Below are 19,844 nucleotides of genomic sequence, written 5' to 3' on the forward strand. Positions count from 1 at the left end.
AGATTAGGGAATTATTTTTGTATAAGATTTGTTTCTTTAATTGAATTTCATTCAGCAAAAAAAAAAAAAAAAAAAAAAAAAAAAACAAAACAAACTAAGGACACACCAGAAGATGACACGTGTCATTACTGGTGTGTCTTTTAGTATATTGTTATTGATGTACATATTAAAATTAGTACATTATGTCACAAATCAATTTGTTGCAATTTGCCTCTAAACCAATTCTAATTCTTACAAGATATATCGAGTAAAGTTTATTATTTGTACCTTAGTTTACAATGTTAATGTTTGTGACAATTGACAAATTAAAACTGACAATGCAGCGAGCTAGATGGTCTTCAGCCTGGTGCGCTTTCAATTAACCTTGCCTTGGATCTGACCAGGTTCATTCTACACATTGATATGTGTTAGTTTTTTTATAAAGAGGAAAGTTTAACAAGAATCAAAAGTAATTTCACTTCTTTATCTACTGAAACTGTGATCTTATATGTACTTTCTTTGATACCATACCCTTAAGGTGATACCATATGCATAACGCTAAGTTGTATTTTTTTCACTTGATTTTATTAATTTCAACTCATTTGAAACTAAATGAATTTATTAGAGCCTACTTTTGTATCTTAACTAGGATGATATTATGGTTAGTGGCACTATTCCTAATTAATACTCCATATATCTTGACTTAATTTATTTTTTGTGCTTATTTTTTCTGAATTTATCCACACTGTACTTATTAATTATTAACACTTTTTTGAACTAATGTAAACTTGGGGTGTGTTTCATCATATCCATTCACCATTTAACTATCAATTTCTAATCTTATTAGAAATTATCTCAACTTAATTGAACTTATTAAACTAAAATTTTTATGTACACTCAGGTTACAATAATATTAGTGTACATCGGATATTTTAAGGGAAAATTTTAACTAATTTGTGATAATGTTTAACCTTCTTTTGAGGTAACTCTAATCTTGATATGATTTTAATGTAAATAGGCCATGTGATATAAGTTTCCCTTTAATTAGCCAATTTGTGTACATCGAATAGGTCATGAAATCATCTCCCTAGCTTGCATCAACACTCTGATCCCCTTTCATTCTCATTCCTCTTGGTAGATTAATTACTTATCGAGACAAATCTAAAATTACTCATGGAGACAAATTGAATAATATATCGAAATACTAGAAAAGGCAAAAGTTTTATTTATATTAGGAGAAAGCGTCCCATGCATGTCTCTAAACCCAAAGTGAAGTTCAACATGCATGAAGAATTGAAGACATAAAGAAGCAAATCTTGAAATAGAAGCGAAAATGACACAACAAAAAGAGATTGAACTAGGACAAATTGCACCAAATAAATACATAACCTTGCCAACAGTTGCGGCTAGGTTCAACTATACTACTGAGAGCCTCTTGGCTTGATGCATAGCCGATTAGCCGGATACCATATTGATGTCGAAAATAATCTTTCATCTCTTCTAAAGGCGTAGGAGAAAATTGCTTAGCTTATTATAAATAGCTAGACATGATACGATGAGCTATTGAGCTAAGAAAAATCAACATAATATGTGAATGAACAAGCCTTAAGTTGGTAACTTATCAAGTGTTCCTTAGAATTCCTCCGAACACTTCATTAAGGGGTCGGATTTTGCTGGCAATTAATCAACTCTTACTGAAGTGTTTGGGAGAACTCCCAGGTTCATTTGATCCATGTAAGATTACATACATTATCTATCATTAATTCATTATCATTATACTTTGAGCACGCAAAAGATTGGTTTTGTGTAACGCAATGTATTAATGCTTGATCAAACTTCGGCTGGTTTGGCAGTATGGTGTTTCTATTTTTAGCGTGTAATAAGTCTTGTGTAAGGCGGGTTTACGTTAATTTTATTGTAAGACGGTCAATTTAAGGGTTACTTTAACAATTTTTATGTTAACTTAAACCCCGTTAAGGGTAACTTTTAAATTTTTATAAGTTTGATTGTATTTTAATGTGTAATTTCTAATAATAAATACATGCTATGAAGGCTAATATGATTAATCTAATACATTATAAATATATTTTAAGGGTAAAATTTTTGTAGTATAAAAGGGTAATCTAATCTTATATATATAAATAAAATAGGCATTTTTGGAGAGCATTCGGAGCGCCACGTAAGAAATATACTTATTTCGACTAACAAGAAGAAAGATTGTATTTTATTTTTGAATTAAAAAATTATGTCGCCACCTAGATAAAAGTAACGAATTAGATTTGATGTATCTAAAATTTTAATGCCACACAGATTATAATCCACGAATTAAATTATTGTAATGAAAAAAAATAAAGTAAAAATATAGGAAAAGATAAATTTATTAATTCAATACTACAAGTATAAGAAATCCAAAAAAAAAATATACTAAGAAATATTTAAATGATAAACACTTATAATAAAGTTTAATACCTATCATTATAAAATAAATTTTGATAGTATTTATGATAAGAAATACAAATTGTTCGTTAATTATAATTAAATTAAAATTTTTGATACCTACCATTATAAATTGATACATCATACGACACAAACGAAATTTTGTATCAATAAAAAACCGGATCAAGCGAATTTTTTGTTAGTAATTTTGTGTTAATTTTTTGTCATCAATGGCCGGGTAATTTTTAGCTTAATTTTTAAAGTCCTATGTTTAAATTAGTATTTCTAATTATTATTTACATTATATTAATTTGGGATACTCAACGATTATATGTTTATGTTTTATTTACTAAATGTTTTTTTACATGCAGATCTAACACGTCATATGACATAAATAAAATTTCGTATTAATACAAAACCCCATCAAGCGAATTTTGTGTAAGTACCAATTTTCTATCACCCTTCAATTCGAATTAGCAAAAGCAATGTCTCCTTGCATAATATGGATTCCAAACATTCATGATTTGGATGTGAATGAGTCGAATTACTTATCCCTCGGTATTCGTGAACTATCTCTCCAGGGATTGTTTTTGTGTTAGTTTTAGGTCATCAATGTCCGGGTAATTTTTAAAATCTTATGTTATAATTTATATTTGTAATTATTAGTTACATTGTATTTATTTAGGATACTTAACGATTATTTGTTTATGTAATGACATACGATTAGATGTTGTATACTTAATATATGGATGGCTTTGGTTATTTTGGGAGATGATGAAAAAATTCCAATGCATAGATTTGATTTTATATTGCAACAAATTTTCATTTATTGGTAAATATATTGATTTATTTTATATAAATCTAAAGATTTAATTTATATCTATTTCAGTTTGATGGTAAAATAATGAATAATGATTTAGGATTTAAATTATTAAAAATTTATCATTTCACATTAAAGATTTTATATAACGGAAAAAATATCATATTTACAATTTATTTATATTTAATAAATTCATTATAAATTATAGTAAAAATAAATATTAAAATTTTGTAATTTTTTCTGAAATTATTAAATACAATAAATCAAATAATTAAAAATCTTAGATGAAAAAACCGTGCATTAGATTTGACATGTAGATTATAATCTACGAATTAAATTTTTTTAATGAAAAAAACAAAGTAAAAATATAGAAAAAAATAAATTTATTAATTCAATACTACGAGTATAAGAAATCCAAATAAAATATACTAAACACAAATAAAATTTCATATAAATTTTAATGCCACGTAGTTTATAATCCACGAATTAAATTATTTTATAAAAAAATAAAGTAAAAATATAGGAAAAAATAAATTTATTAATTCAATACTACGAGTATAAGAAATCCAAAAAAAATATACTAAACATAAATAAAATTTCGTATCAATACAAAACCCCATCAAGCGAATTTTGTGTTAGTAATTTTGTGTTAGTTTTAGAATGTCCGGGTGATTTTTAAAATCTTATGTTTAAATTTATATTTGTAATTATTAGTTACATTGTATTTATTTAGGATACTTATTCGGAGCGCCACGTAAGAAATATACTTATTTCGACCAATAAGAAGAAAGATTGTATTTTTGAATTAAAAAATTATGTCGCCACCTAGATAAAAGTAACAAATTAGATTTGATATATTTAAAATTTTAATGCCACGTAGATTATAATCCACGAATTAAATTATTTTAATAAAAAAATAAAGTTAAAATATAGGAAAAGATAAATTTATTAATTCAATACTACTAGATGAAAAAACCGTGCATCGCACGGCTTCAATCTAGTTTTAAATATTTTTAGGGTAACATTAACACATCTAACAATAACTTAATGAAAGTCCGGCTTAATCATGAATTTATGTATATCGTATCCTATATTTGGCTAAGAATCTACATTCAATAATACTTTTACACACTTACTCTCTACCCTTACAAATTTACAATGCAACTATATTACCCCATTTACCATAATATCTAAATAATTACAAATTAAGAAACTATTCTTATTTACCAAAATATTTACCTACTCCCAAATCATATATTTCTGTTTTACCAAAAATTTTCCCAAATCAAACCTTCTCATTTTACTTACTTTCAAAGCACTTTTTTTAATACTAGCAAAAATAAAACCAACTTAACTTTAGAAAAGAAGCAAAGGGAGTAGTAATTCTGATCTATTATAGAGTACTCCAGCTAAAAGTAAGTGGAGCAAACATAATAGGCAATCGTGATTATTTTAACATTTTAATTTGCGCAGTTTACATTTACAAGACATACATGTGACTATTAATATCTTTAATTCTGTATAAATATAAATTTTAAAACATTATTTATTAATATGCTTTACATCAAAGAAAATCCATGAAAAAGCGCATTTGACGATGTTTATATTGTACTTAATTTATCAAACATAAGGTCGAAAAATAGATATTATAACTTTAATAAGTTAAATGTTGAAATTATTTTGAAACGGGAGAAGTAAAATTTCATGATGGTTTAACGTTACAAGTGTCATTGATAACGCGTGTTAACAATTTATAACCTAATACTAAAGTGAGGAATATTTCCCTCCTAATTTCACTTTTTTTTTTTTTTACTAAGTTTTAATTAGTAATTCAAATTTTTTGAGGGAATAATTTAAATTACAAATTAAATAATATGGAGTAACTCTTAAAATCATTTACGACAACACTGTATCCTACTTGTATGAACTAAAATGTTAATATTTTATTATTATTTTTCTATATATATCTATTACACCTCAATAATGTATACATTCTTGTAAAAAAAAAATAATTGAATACATTAAATAGCAAAGTATTTTTGTTTCCAAGTACAATAATATCTCTCCTTATTATTGTATTTTTTTTTTTTAAATTAAAAAACAAAAAAATTACCTCTGTTTACTTTTAGTTGCAACACTTTGACTTTCACGCTTATCAATGTAAAATTTAAACCTTTTCATATCTTTGATCATAGATTAATACTCCCTCTATTCCTTTTCATTTGTTACGTTTTGACTTTACACATTTGTCAATGCACTTGTTTAACCATTTATTTTTTTTATTGCATACTGATAAAAAAAATTATAACAATTGAATATTAATAAAATACTCATTGAGACTAATTAAACAAGAGACTATATATTATGTCTTTTATATATTGGGAATAAATTAGAAGATTCTCTCATCTTATGAACAATACCAAAAATCAAAACATAACAAACAAAAAGGAACGGAAGGAGTATAAATTATTAAAATGTGATATTATGAAAATATAAATCAAGAGTCAAGACAAATGTATTATATATCTCCATATATGTAAATCACCAAAGGCGATCAAATAATGTAAGCATTTTAATAGTGCTAAATTGCAAATATTGTAGTAGCTGAAAGTGAACGGAAAGGTTTTAGTAGATGAAATATAAATTAAAGTAATTTTGGAAGCTGGATTGTTAAGAAAAATAGGTCAATAGATGACCAATATATATTGACCTAATTTCAATTTATTCACCTATATATTAATATATAAATGTGAGCATGGCTCGAACATTAACTAGTTATATTTTTTAAATTTTTTTGTTTTTCACGAAATTTTTTCAAGATTTTATCCATGTATATTAATATGCACATAAAATACCGTCCAAAAACCAAGTCAAATTTTCATAAACGGGAGTAAAATATTTTGATACACCTATGAATCTATATATGATTAACAAACAAAAAGTAAGATCATTACTCATACTCAGTATTAGATATAGACATGTGGGAGACATAAGCATGTGTTAGAAAATGCAAAAGATATAGAAAGAAGTATTAAAAAAAAAAATCAGAAGCATAAATAATCCAAAAAAAAAAAAAAAAAAAAAAAAAAAAAAAGTTAAAGATGGAATATTGACCCCTTACATGATCAAGAGAAGTATAGATAGATCTGTTAGTTGTTCTTTATGATGATACGTCTAACTTAGCCCAAGAACACGACTAGGTTCTATTACTTCTCTAAAAAGCCTTATAATGTGACAATCAGAATATATTTCTTACCAACTTGCTATAAATAGCATGACTATGTTAAGTATCATATTGTTAAATTCAACTAACACATTAGATGTTCCCTAGAGTTCCTCTGAACACTTCATTAGGGAAACGATTTTTCGAATCCCTACTGAAGCGTTTGGGGGAACTCCCGGGTTCATTTGATTTCCGATTATTTATTTTTCATTTCATAAACATTCAGGTTAAAATCGACGTGAGGTGAAATAATGTGCATTGTAGTTTAACTACAGAGATGAAACAAATTTCGGCAGCTAAGTTTTGTTCTTTTTTTGTTGCATGTCACAATATTAACTACATGGGTACCTGCATTCTGCATCCATAAGCCAATGCAGGTTTACTCATATCCTTCTGGATCCGTTTCTTCTGCTATCGCGTTCTTCGGGTTCCTACTTAATTTTTGTATACCACTTGCAAATAGGGCCTACAAAACAGAAGGTAACATCTTAAGAAAATTTTGTTAGGTAACATCATATAATGAATTACTTACAAATTTCAGATTACAACAGTAATTATTTTCTTTGTCAGGCAACAACATATTTAGTTATTGGTTAGCATGCAAGACTCCTAAGAAACTAACTAGAAAAATCTTAAGCTATATTTCAGTCTTCCCTTTGTTATGAAATAATTGTCATAATCTTAACGGCCATAGTATACAAGTAAAACATGTTAGGAACACAACTACACAAGATCGTAATGGATGAATGTAATTCTATACAACACTTTAAACCGAGCACAAACCCGAAAAAGTTTCGAAAAATAAATGTAAAATCAGTAACAACCAAAGTCCAAAGGCAGAGTCAAAACAGAGCAATTGCTAACCAGCAAGGCCATCATCCTAAAACCTTGAGAATACATATCAAAAACACTATATTTTGCATGCATGGGCATCTCATTTTCCCTTATATTTTGCATTAAAGAAAGTAGTAAAGCACTTCTACTAGACTATTAACTAATCATGCATTTATTCCTAGCATCATTGTAATCCATTGTTAAATAAATAAATAAATATATATATATATATATATATATATATATATATATATATATATATATATATATATATATATATATATATATATATATATATACATATTAATAATGAATAAAATCATCAAAGCTTTTAACCAGGCAAGTTTATTGGCTAACCAGATACTCTTAAAGTGCTTAAACAATGATGCTACTGTCTGAGAGAAGTTACGATCTGCTATTTTTCTAGAGTCTTACGTGATATGCTAATGCACTGGATATATCTTATCAACAAAAATACTAGTAGAAGTTATCTTTATAAACTATATTATGATTAAATGCATCCTTAATAAGATGTATGGAAATTGGAAAGTTTCTTTTATGTATTAATTTAAAGAGTTGTGGTAGTTATAAGGTTTAAAAACAACTCCTCAATTTTCGGATATATGATAATAACATTTTAAAAGTTATCTTCAAAATGTCATATAAATGAAAGGAAATCATGCAACTCTTTAAAATAACAGCAATAATGAAAAGCAAAAAAACATTTTTTTTTATGTGACCATGTAATATAAGCTAACAATCCAAGGGAAAAAAAAAAAGGCAAAATTTTATGAAGTTTGAATAAGAAAAGGCAGAAAGTTAGAAGATAAAAAAAGAATGGTTAAGTCAGGCACTAAATGCAGAATCTGCCTCTAGGCCCTCTAAACGAGTCTAACCTGGCACAAGGACATGACCAGGTTCAAAACAATTCAAGATTTTGTTTTTAGAGATAAAATTGTTGATGGGGATATTCCAAAAATGAGTAGACAAGCCCAAAAAAGAAACTGAATTGGATGCAATTTTAATGCGTTTTACCAAATCTTACCTCTAATTAGTTGTAGAAATGACATACTATTTGTTGAATTTACTTCAAGAAGTGTTAATTAGTTGTAGATTTGATACATTATTAGTGAAATGCACTGCAAGAAATCAGATATGTGCTGCTTGTTCTGATTTGGGCTGGTTTAAGCCAAGTAGTTTGGACTGCGGATGGCACAAAGTGATCGATGCCAAATTATAGGGTGCGTGTGTCCTGGTCCCGAAGGACTTTACAGCAAATTTTAGCATAGCCTATGCTTATTTTCTAGCCCGGTCCACGACTTCCAGTCTAAATCCTAACCGTTCGTGTTCAAGGTTTTAAGATGATGGTACTTGCCAATGTCATACTGCTGATTAAGATTTTAAGGTGGATTGGTCTTGTTTCCTTCCAACCTCAACATTGCCTGAGAAAAACTTGTAACTAGACTTAACATAACTGAGTTCACTTTAAGCTTCTCGGGTTCCTCTAAGAAATCCGACAGTTTAGGCCTTAATATCAGTTCACAGCCAGGGCAAGCGTCGCCAGCAGTTGATCTATCAGAGATCATGTCAGCTATAGGAGTGCATAGTAAGGTTTTGTGACCATCAAATACTTCAGAATAGTTTCTTTGTTCATCGTTGAGTGCAACAGAAACTTTGCAGCCGTTATTGACGTGATAATGTACATAAAAGGTACTGGAATTTGGTAGAGTATCTTCCAAAATTGCTTCCTCAGTGAAGGTTACTTTGGCATACTACTGATACAGAAATTTAGTACTGCCAAATCGCAAATCTTAGCTGCAGTACTTCAGAAAACGGACCTTTACAGCAAATATCTTGCTCACTCTGAAGAGAAAATGACAGACAGAAAGCAGGAAAACTGAAGTGACAGAATGGGATATTCAACACTCACGTCTGATCTGCACTCTGCAGCTTAACAGTACCCTTTCCTGAAATGCCTCTCTAATCTAGCCTACAGTTGCGGCTAGGTTCAGGATTCTCTAATCTAGCCTAAGGAAATACCGCTATAATGGTGTGAAAGACTCCATAGAATAACCTTTTTCTTTTGGTTAACCACTATTTATTGCTATAAAACCTACTTGATAATGTGAGGGTACGGTTTGGCATCAACCTTCAACAGTAAGATATTTACCCTGTCCTGTTCCGAGGGTAGTGACTGCAAAAACATCCTACAGAGAAAGGGGGGAGGGAAAACCGGAAAAAACCTCTTCATGTCAGTTAGCGACAATTAAAATGTGATGTTGGATCATTTACCTTATAATCTTATCCAATTTGCAAGGAAATGAAACTGGATACTACATAGCATGAATTGACTTACATAATACAATACTCCGCGATGCGTTATGGATGCAATTTTAAATGCTTATAATTAGGCTGATAGGGACAGTAAGAACACAATTTGTGTTATTTGCAATCACAGAGAGCAGGGAGCGGGGGAGGGGGTCAGATACGTACAATCTTAACCCCTGCAATGACAAATGAGGTCGGATAGACATTAGCTTCAAGCTATACTGCATATAATCAGAAGCAGCTACAGGCAAAGTAAGAACTATCACTCTATAAACACGTGGGGAACGAGAATAAACACTGAGCTCCCTGTTTCATCACAAGCACAAAGATATATTGTCTATCAGTCTATACATCACTATAAGCAAAATTAGAATAAATCAGCTTGTTATCAGGTAAAATTTGGAAAAGCTAACATGTCACTGATATCAGTAACAATTGAATTTACAACTTGCATCTTTTGGGTAAAAGTACTAGTATCAAGAGATTAAGGTAACAGATCAATCTAAGTACAACATTAGAAACCTAGCAAAAGATCAATCTTCAATGTTCAAGGCGTGAGTAATTTACAGAAAACTAACATTTGCATAAACAGAAGCAGAAGTATCCATACATTGTCAGTAGCACAGCTAGCAAAGTAAATCTGAGTTTTCACTGAGCAGCAGAAAATAAACGATGGGATAAAAGAAGAAAAGCACAAGAGCAGCAGAGGAACAAATAGACTGTCATAATCACCACTCGCTGTAGCACAGTCATATAGTGATTATTTCTCTGCATGCAACTATACATGCCCATGGTTCTCCCGGGTTTTACTGATGATACCTTGTGAACTAAATCGTTTCAACGATAATCAATTATTGCTTAAGAGAAAGTTATTTAATATGTGTACTTATATAATGATCGTTTACATTTATTCACCTCAGACCTCACCAACAAAGTTTGTAAGATTTCTATCTTTTGCTGCACATAAATGAGTACAAAGATACATGGATAAAATTGGAAATCTAGCATTTCACTCAATATAGATATTAAATTATCAATACAATAGATGCATTCTAGAAGCATTTTAAGCTCCTAACTACATAGCGAATTTCATAAATACATACAACAGAGAACTGGCACCACACCCCAAAAATATTAAGATATTTTAAAAAAAATACAAAACTTTTCTTTCTAGACCAAGTCAGAAAAAAGGGCAGGTGACAGTAAAACATTACCTAAGCTTTAGGCCGCCTTCTACAAGGATGTACCACCAATATTTACATACATTTTAAGGTAAAGATATACCAACAAACACTGAAGTGCTATCTCTCCATAATCAGCGAACACGGGGAGATTGTCGATGAGATGACAGTGGGGATGCCGAGGGGGTATAATGCATGGGAGAATGATGGTTTTTCATTGGAGACCTCATGGGGCTGGAAATGTTTTTGCCACCAAGGGAGCTTTTACTTGCATTTTTTAAGTCCTGCAGCTTCTTGAGTTCCTCTAAGACCTCTGACATTTTAGGCCTTGATCTTGGTTCAGGATTTAGACATCGTAAAGCAAGTGAAGCAACAGTGTAAGCGGCTTTTTGGGGATATTGGCCTTCCAGTTTGGTATCCATGACTCGAAATAACTTTCTTCGGTCCCCTAAATATGGCTTTGCCCAATCTACCAGACTCTGCTCTGCACCAACTCTTGATTTGTCAAGTGCACGTCGTCCAGTTAATAGTTCAAGCAACACAACCCCATAACTATAGACATCGCTCTTTGCTGAAAGGCGACCTGGTGAAAGACGCCAGATGATTAGTATTAAGTTATGCAAAACTGTCAATATAAACAGTTACATGGCAAGGATTAGCCAACAGCTAATTAATTTTTAAAATTATTCAAATAATAAAATAAAATAAGAAATTTGAGTTTGACTATGTAGCTCACACCAACTCCTTTTGCTGAAAATGACATATACATCCCTCTTTCCCAACTTTCACTTGATGATACAGGGCCTTTCGTCTATTAAGAGTTATTTAACAGCCAATTAGTCAAAGAGGTATCTTATGACATCCCCTTTAACCAGATGAGTATTTACACTATTTTGGCAACAGTAGGATATCCAAACATACTCCAGCATCGATCTAAGTTCTTTTCCACACAGACCTCAGTTTTTTCTGTAATTCTTATTGGGGGTAAAAGGAGACTTGGACACACTTGGTTATCCAGCCAGTTTTTAAACACCTAAGGGCTGATGATTGGCAAGTTGTAATAAAAAAAATAATAATAATAAAAATAATGTGGCCGGTCAAAACTCTCAAATGAAAAGCCAAAATAAGGGGTGGTTTAATGCAAAGTGGCATAAACAAGGAATGGTCTGTATAAGTTACTTTTAATGATTTTCAGACAATAAGGAAAGACAATCTTGAGATCAAATAGGTAACTGCCGAACCTGTAGCTACATATTCTGGCGCTGCATAACCCTGAGTTCCCATGACCTGAGTTGACACATGAGTACGATCTCCTGTGGGCCCAGCTTTTGCCAACCCAAAATCTGATAGCTTCGCATTAAACTCCTGCAAACGTGAAAAGTGATATCAGAAAACTGCTCATTATATGCAAGGAGATGAGTCAGATAACACAATATAAATGCCAAAGTCTGAACATACAGCATCTAGCAAGATATTTGATGCCTTGAAATCACGATAAATGACTTGTGATTCAGCATCATGAAGGAAAGAGAGTCCTTCAGCAGCACCGATTGCCACTTTAATCCTTGTTCCCCAGGAGACTGGCTGAGGCCCCCCTGCAGAAAATTATTTTCTGTCAGATTACCAAGACTTCAATATAGCAAATACTCCGTATAACACTACAATTTTATAGGGATTTACTTTGATAAGAATAATTATATGACAACACATCTAGAACCAACATGCAAGTGGAGCAACTGAAACATGAAGTAACCTAATGCAAAATATTACTGAACCAACAACCAACCAAAAGAATTGGCTCAAAAGACAATGCTAAATGAAATGCAGAGCAAAAATAGCAGTTGCAAAGTTGATCATAAATCCAATGGGAACTATGATAGGCTAAGAACATTGAATATAGCCATATTGGTATTAAAATCTGCACATGCATGTCAGATAAATGTAAAAGAGTAATCCAAACACACCAAAGAAAAAACCTCAATTCCTCGTTGATCTCAAGGGATTACAAAATATGCATTCTGGAGTTGTTTATTTAGTAAATTCGGTAAATTACCAAGGACATTTACAGAAATAATTCTTGAAAATTTGTATGCGTATCTTTAATAAAAAAAAAAAAAAAAAACTAACACCCGACTAGAGTTACTTACGTCTGAACAGATGATTTTCTAGGCTTCCCTTGGGCAAAAATTCGTATACCAAGAGTCGATTTTCACCTTCAACGCAATACCCAATAAGTTTCACCAGATTAGCATGATGTAGTTGGCCAAGATAATTTACTTCTGTCTGCATAAAATCAGCTATAAGGAAACAGGCTAAGGAGTTCCAGTGAGAAGTGAACAAATGTTAAAAGATGCAGAAACTTACCAACCACTCTTTGTGACCCTGGAAACCTTCAGGTTTAAGCTTCTTGACTGCAACAACCATTCCAGATCCAGGTCTTGAAGGACAGAGAGTATGCTCATCAATCCACCCCTTGAAAACATAACCAAAACCACCTTCTCCAATTAGGCTATCAGGACGGAAATTTTTGGTGGCGGTTTTAAGGTCATTGAAGGAGAAGGCCTTCAAACCAGGAGACGACAATATTTCATCTTCGGATCTTGGAGTCGGAAGACTTTGATTGATACTTTTGACACTTGGTGCTGAGACAACCGAACTAGACAAGTTCGAGGAGTGGCTTATCCCTCCACCACTACCAACTTTTGAGGCTCCTGAGGCTGAAAACAGACTTGCATCAAAATTTTAAAGTAGAAAGATGGGGAAAAAGAGAGAGAAGCAAAATTAAAAGCTCTAGGATAATTTATACACATTTGATGCAAACTTTCAAAATAAGCTTCATTACTCATCAAAGTAATGGTTGTTGGTATCAAAATCCATCCTTTCTAAAGACATTTACTCCTTCCATATAATTAAATAGTCAAATATGTTATCATGGGATGAATGAGACGTTGTCATGTTTTGTCACGATATAAAATTGATTGTGTTTCCTAATTTGTTAACAAGTAGATTCTGCTTCAGATTAGGGCTTTGTAGTCTCTCATTGTTATGTTCAATGGATTCCAGTGAGCAGAAATTTTTAAGAAGGCTCTAGGCAAAGCACAATTCGTTAAAAAAAGTAGCTTCTGCTTTACATTAGGGCATCGAGAGTCTCTTTGTACCATATATAGATGAATGAAATTTAACACAAGATTTTGCCTAAACTTTTCGTGTGTTTCTAATAGCAATGAACAAACACTGAATATTCTATGACACCCGTACACCCCTTTTGAAATAAAGGAACTAATATAAGTTAGGTATCTGAATGAAATTATGTTAGATCCTTAATCATGATAGGATTGGACAACATGACAACTATATCTAAACAGAGAGATAATTTCATAATGATGCCTGAAGATTTATGTATATGTTTGTATCACAGTCCCTAAACTCAGATAACGGTTTGCATTAGGCATTTAGGCTTGGTCAGAACTCAGAACAACAATAGAAGAAAACATAAAAAGCCTTGGTCAGAACTCAGAAGCTTGGATACAAAGCATGAGATTTACGACGAACAAATTTCTGAAAACTACATATTCCTGGATGAAAGTTAGGCAACAAACCAGAATTTAAACCAGTTAACACCTTATCAGCGGGAATGAGCATTGCAGTGACAACATCTAAACATCAAGCTATACAGTTGATCATCATTGACCTTAATTGGTACATTAATTATTTCCAGCTTTTTTTCTTAGTTTTAAATCCATTAACAAGGTCAAGCAGCAAGTATATAATAGGAAAATAGTTCTGCAATTGATCTTTTAGCATCAAAGCATCATTAAACTACCCAAACAATGCCTGAATTTACCAAACATCTTAAAAAAAATCTGATGACATCAGCTACTTTATATGGCCAATAAAAAGGTCAAAGAAGCAAAATAAACCAACCAATACTTGGATGCAAAGCCAGGCCATTGCCTTTGAGGAAAACGACGAACATACCCTAACTAAGTAATGAGATTTAACCCTTAGCCATTATTCTACACTCGATAGTAAAATCATACTTATTGCACAATCATTACTTATTTGCCGCTACTCTTACTAACTTTTGACTAAATGATTTGATATGAAAAACAATGCTCCAAATTTCAACAACTATTAAGATATAGATTGCTTAAAGTTCAAGAACAACACCATAACATATAGTCAACGAGTCCCGAAACAATTAACCACCCTCTCAACAATCAATCATGATTCATCACAAAGTGAACAATAATAATGGTAAATAAGGGTGGAATAATATCAAGTTGGTAACTAAGCGTCACGATCCCGCAAGGGTGAGCTAACCCCAAAAACCCGTCTTTGGTTCGGATTAAATGCCTGCTCCAACTAGGAGGACATCAACAGCAAAAGACTTAACAATTTTTCTGGAAAAAATATCAGGAAGGTACCAATTTAATGACAAAATCTGGGTTATTGAATTCTATCCCTAAAATTTAAAGGCACCAATTTTCAAAGCAAAATACACCATCAACATCAAACATGAAAATTCCACACCCTAAATAAAAATCTTCAAACATTTAATAGAGCAATAAAGAAAAAAGCAAGATTATAATCAGCAATTAATTAATATCAGAAACTAATTTACCATACATAGTAAGTGAACAAGATTCTAAATTTAATCAAAAACCCATAAATAGAAATGCAATTAACAGCACAAAATTAAAGCATACCAGAAGTAGGATTAGAGTTGAAATTATCCACTTGTGCAGAAGAACCAAAGCAATTACCCATCTGAGTTTTGCACCAAATCAGCAACAAAAAAAAAAAAAAAAAAAAAAAGCAGAGGAAATTGAACCAAGATCACAGAGCTACTAGTTATAGCAAGAACAAAATTAAACAATAAAACCCAATTAAGTATGAAAGGAATTGATAAAAAAATTATAGTATTAACACATGGGAAATTGACAAGTTTCCTAGAAAGTGAAGAAAGAGGAAGAAGAAAGAGAAAGCAAAAAAATAACGAGAGGAATTTTAAAAACAAATTCAAACGATTACAAAGAAAGAGGAAGGTCTTTAGAGGGTGCCTGGAAGTCGCCCTGCAACTCTCTTCTATCAAAAAGTCACTTTATGGGGTATGTTACCAGATAATCAAAAGTTTGTTAGACTGTTACACTCTGATTAATTCTAATCTAAGGCGAAATTAAGCTTTATTTTGAGTGAAAGTTTTTATATTACCCTCCAAAGTTACAACTCATATTTAACGAAAGTAGTATTTACTGATAAATTTTGTTGTACACGTACTAGATGCTTGAGCACGAAACATTTGATTAAACCAAAACAATTTTCATCGTCTCATAAACATTGTTGTATTCTAGATGCTTGAGCACGAAACCATTTGTTTAAGGTGAAACAACTCTCATCCTTCGATAAAAGTTGGTGTAGTTTGCATGCTTGAACACAAAACAAATTAGTTAAGGTGAAACAATTCTCATACCACACGATCCAAATCACTTAAATCACCCAATGAGTTGTTCGGATTTTAGGTTATTTAATTAATAATTAGTTAATGTTTGTGTTTTCTAGTGTCTGTTCACACCATCACACATAGAGATAGTCACGTAGTCATTCACACGAGAAACATTTCATCGAATTGGATTAGGTACTTCCGTGTGTACCGCACCCTCTGGCCCTCCTATGTGTTGAAAAGATGCTTTGTTTTACTAGTCTTAGATATTATGTCTTCCTAGATTGCAGTCAATTTGAAACAATGGTTTTGTTTGCATCTTTTATCTACCTAGATCTAGGGATATTTTCTTTTGTTTTCCCTACAGTCCATGAGAGGAAATGTAGGTGGGATTAAATTTAGTGAGTGCGAAGATTTAGTATACATAAATGATACATATGTTCCACTTTTACGTCATGCCATAATGTTTAAAGGTATTTGAGACACTAAAATTTCTATCTTCAGTATACGTAATTTTAAGTATAGTTTAAAACAGAGTAGCTAAAAATAGCTCGTGTATGTTCAAAAAGATATTTTTAAGTACTAGTCATGAGTTACAACTTTTCGAGTAGTTAGTACGGAGTACTCCGTAACAGGTTATTCCTCTAAGAGTTTCCCTTTATTACCTTTTTGGTATTTTACCATCTATCATAAGAAGTAGTATTCATTACCAAGCTGGCAAATTAGGCTTATCCTTGAGGTAAAGATTTGACATCATGATTTGAAAGTTATAGAAATTTAGTCTCAATAAGCTAGGGCTTTTTGGTAGTTGAAATTTTCTTATCCCCCACCCCAAAAAAACTCTTTACGAATTTGACCTAAAATGCTAAATTGAATTCAACTTTGAGATTTGTTAATTCAATAGGGTTATTTTGATTACCTTTATTTCCATAAAGGTATATTAGTTTTCAAATCATTCTACTTCTAAAAATTTTCCATTACCTTGATGTCACTTACGAGGCATTTGGTTTGCAGAATAGTATGAGTTGAACTTATGAATAAAATCAAAGTAATAAGTATGATTTTGGGAACTAATTTTTTATAATATGTATTTGATTCTAGTTGTATCTATATCTTTTATTTAATATATGATGTTTGATGTGAGTCCTACATAATCCTTCTTGGTTTCTAAATCTCATACTTTTAAGTTTAAGATAACACCTATGTTTATCAAAAATCATTGAATAATCATAGTTAAAATTTTGACTTTTTAAGTGATATACTACGTATTTCAAATGGGATGATTAGAATTAGAAAGAGATTACACATTCCATCTATTTCAACAATAATAAGCTCAAATTGGAGCTAATATGTTAGATCAAATTCAAAATGATCAAGAAAATTTATTTAGTTGATAACGACTAAATTTATTAATAATATAAACACTAATAAATCCATATAGCTTTAAAATAGTTTTGATACATTAAAATCAAGTGAATAGAACATGTTATTATTACACCTATTTGGTAGTTGATTATAAATTGTGTGATGGCTAGCTTAAATGAATTTTCAGTGTAATTTAGTGTGGAAAACAACCTATAAATATATATCCTTCATGAGAAAATAATCTCATCCTCCAACAAGCTTGTGTTTTTCTTTGAGTTTTCCATTACCATCCATTATCAATTGGGAGGTGGTATTACGTAGGAATGAAAATTTATGAAGAAAAATAAACAAACTGGGAGTTATCGATCTTGTATATAATCATTGAAAAGAAAAAAAAAATTATTTCTAAATTTAAATACAATCCAAAATCTTGTTCTTTTGCTCAAACGAGACTCCAATTTTCATTACTATGGATTATAATCGATTACCAAACGAGTTATATTAATGCATATCATTAACTTGCACCTACAATAAACGCTAATTTTTTGTTGATACTAGCAAAGTAATTTGTAATTAAGCCTCAAAACATAATAAGTTACTACATAATTTGAAATTTTGACCTGGGTTTACATCTAACAAGTCAAACTATGACAATCGAAACACTATACTTTTTTTAATCGGAGACTTTACCGAGTAACTATGTACCATACATTCGTCCATTTCACAGTCCTTTTAATCTTTTACTGGTATATTAACTTGACTTGCTCTTTATTTTTGGCATAGTTTAACTAGAAAAATAAAAGGAGAAAATGTCTCCTAATTCTTAATTATTCGACTCGTTTGTTGTACGTGCACTTTATTTATATGTCAAATAATGCACGAGTTTTGACTTGTACGTGCACTTGTTCTTTATTTTTGGCATAGTTTAACTGGAAAAAATAAAGGAGAAAATGTCTCCTAATTCTTAATTATTCGACTCGTTTGTTGTACGTGCACTTTATTTATGTGTCAAATAATGCACGAGTTTTGACTTGTGAAAAAGTGTGAGAGAATTGGTCCAAATAAAAGGTATTTTTACAAGTCTTTGTCTACTAATAAGAAGTAATAACACTCTTTACTACTTCCTTCGATTTTTTAGTTATACCATTTGACTTTTACACTATTAACAAATTACACTTTGACTAACTTTTGTGATTTATATCTATAATAATACGTAGTTAAGTGGGATCTTATTTTAAAATATATAAAAAAAAAAGTGAGATTTTATTTGAATCGTCTCAATGTATATTTCATTAATATCCACTTTTTATAATTTTAAAATGTCGATAATTAGATATATTAATCGTTAAAATAGTGCGTTGACAAGCGTAATAAAAATGGAGTTAGTATTTAAGTATCCTTTCATGTAATGGTCAAGTTATTTTAAATATTAATGATCAAAATTTCATATTATTAGCTAACGTGAAAAGTGAGAAGTAGCTCAAGTGGTTAGAGCTTTCCTCCCGATTTTAGGGGATTTTGGGATCGATTTTCATCATTTAATATTATAAGCTATCGTAATGCGGAACACTTGTGTATTACAATCAAGAGTTTGTGGGATCAAACTCCACACTCTACTAGAGGCACTAAGACCCTTCTCCTTACCAACCAAAATATATATATGTATATATAGTTAAAAGAGAGAGAGAGAAAATAAAAATATATAAACATGCAAAAACTCGATATGTGTTAGAAAATAAAAATTAAAAAAATTCTTTTTTATGGGGGTTTGAAATGATCCCTAAGTTCCTACCACAAACTGACACATGTCACCCATGTAGCATTGCCGCTAAACATGTTGCAAATCAATACAAATGTTGTAAATATGATCAACGTTCTTGTTCAATTTTGCTTTCATACTACTGCAATTACGGTTACGAGTCCTTGCAAACATTATGGACTTTGTGGTGTTGGACTTGTTAAACACTTTATTTGAAAAACATTACCAAAAGTCCAAGCTTGAAAGCCATCATTAAAGTTATACTCCCCATTATTCCAACTCAAAGATGCTCATAATTTCATAATTAGAATTGGATGTAACAACAACTTTATGGACAAACATGTGTAACAACAATTTTTTGGACAAACGCGTGTCTAAGTGTCAGACTCGAGTCACTCGACTATTTTGTGAAAATCACCTATATTTTTGGTCCAAATGATGATCAAAGTGTCCTATATATGCATAATTAGACCTAA

At 30.9% G+C, this 19,844-nt stretch overlaps 1 protein-coding gene across 2 annotated transcripts; it reads right to left on the bottom strand.

The window, feature by feature from the left end:
* Window positions 1-10,604: 10,604 nt before the first annotated feature.
* LOC110712146 (probable serine/threonine-protein kinase PBL3) lies at window positions 10,605-15,975 on the bottom strand. 2 transcript variants are annotated; one of them, XM_021890590.1, is made up of 7 exons: window positions 15,836-15,975; window positions 15,511-15,571; window positions 13,166-13,518; window positions 12,949-13,084; window positions 12,260-12,396; window positions 12,043-12,166; window positions 10,605-11,384 (listed from the first exon to the last, which is right to left on the bottom strand). In XM_021890590.1, the coding sequence occupies exons 2-7, from the start codon at window positions 15,569-15,571 to the stop codon at window positions 10,936-10,938; spliced, it is 1,260 nt and encodes a 419-aa protein (XP_021746282.1). In that variant the 5' UTR covers window positions 15,836-15,975; the 3' UTR covers window positions 10,605-10,935. The 2 variants fall into 2 exon arrangements, with proteins under 2 accessions (XP_021746282.1, XP_021746275.1); XM_021890583.1 differs by having other exon boundaries at window positions 15,511-15,973.
* Window positions 15,976-19,844: the final 3,869 nt, after the last annotated feature.

Source organism: Chenopodium quinoa, unplaced genomic scaffold (assembly GCF_001683475.1).
Source record: "Chenopodium quinoa cultivar QQ74 unplaced genomic scaffold, ASM168347v1, whole genome shotgun sequence".
Classification (NCBI taxonomy): Eukaryota; Viridiplantae; Streptophyta; class Magnoliopsida; order Caryophyllales; family Amaranthaceae; genus Chenopodium; species Chenopodium quinoa.

What these genes read in the sequence shown, in the direction of transcription:
- LOC110712146 (XM_021890590.1), bottom strand. Translation starts at nt 15,571, where the DNA reads ATGGGTAATTGCTTTGGTTCTTCTGCACAAGTGGATAATTTCAACTCT. An exon ending in CAACTCTAATCCTACTTCTG is followed by an intron (nt 13,519 to 15,510) that starts GTATGCTTTAAT and finishes GTCTGTTTTCAG; the next exon opens with CCTCAGGAGCCTCAAAAGTT. An exon ending in GCCAGAATATGTAGCTACAG is followed by an intron (nt 11,385 to 12,042) that starts GTTCGGCAGTTA and finishes GTCTTTCACCAG; the next exon opens with GTCGCCTTTCAGCAAAGAGC.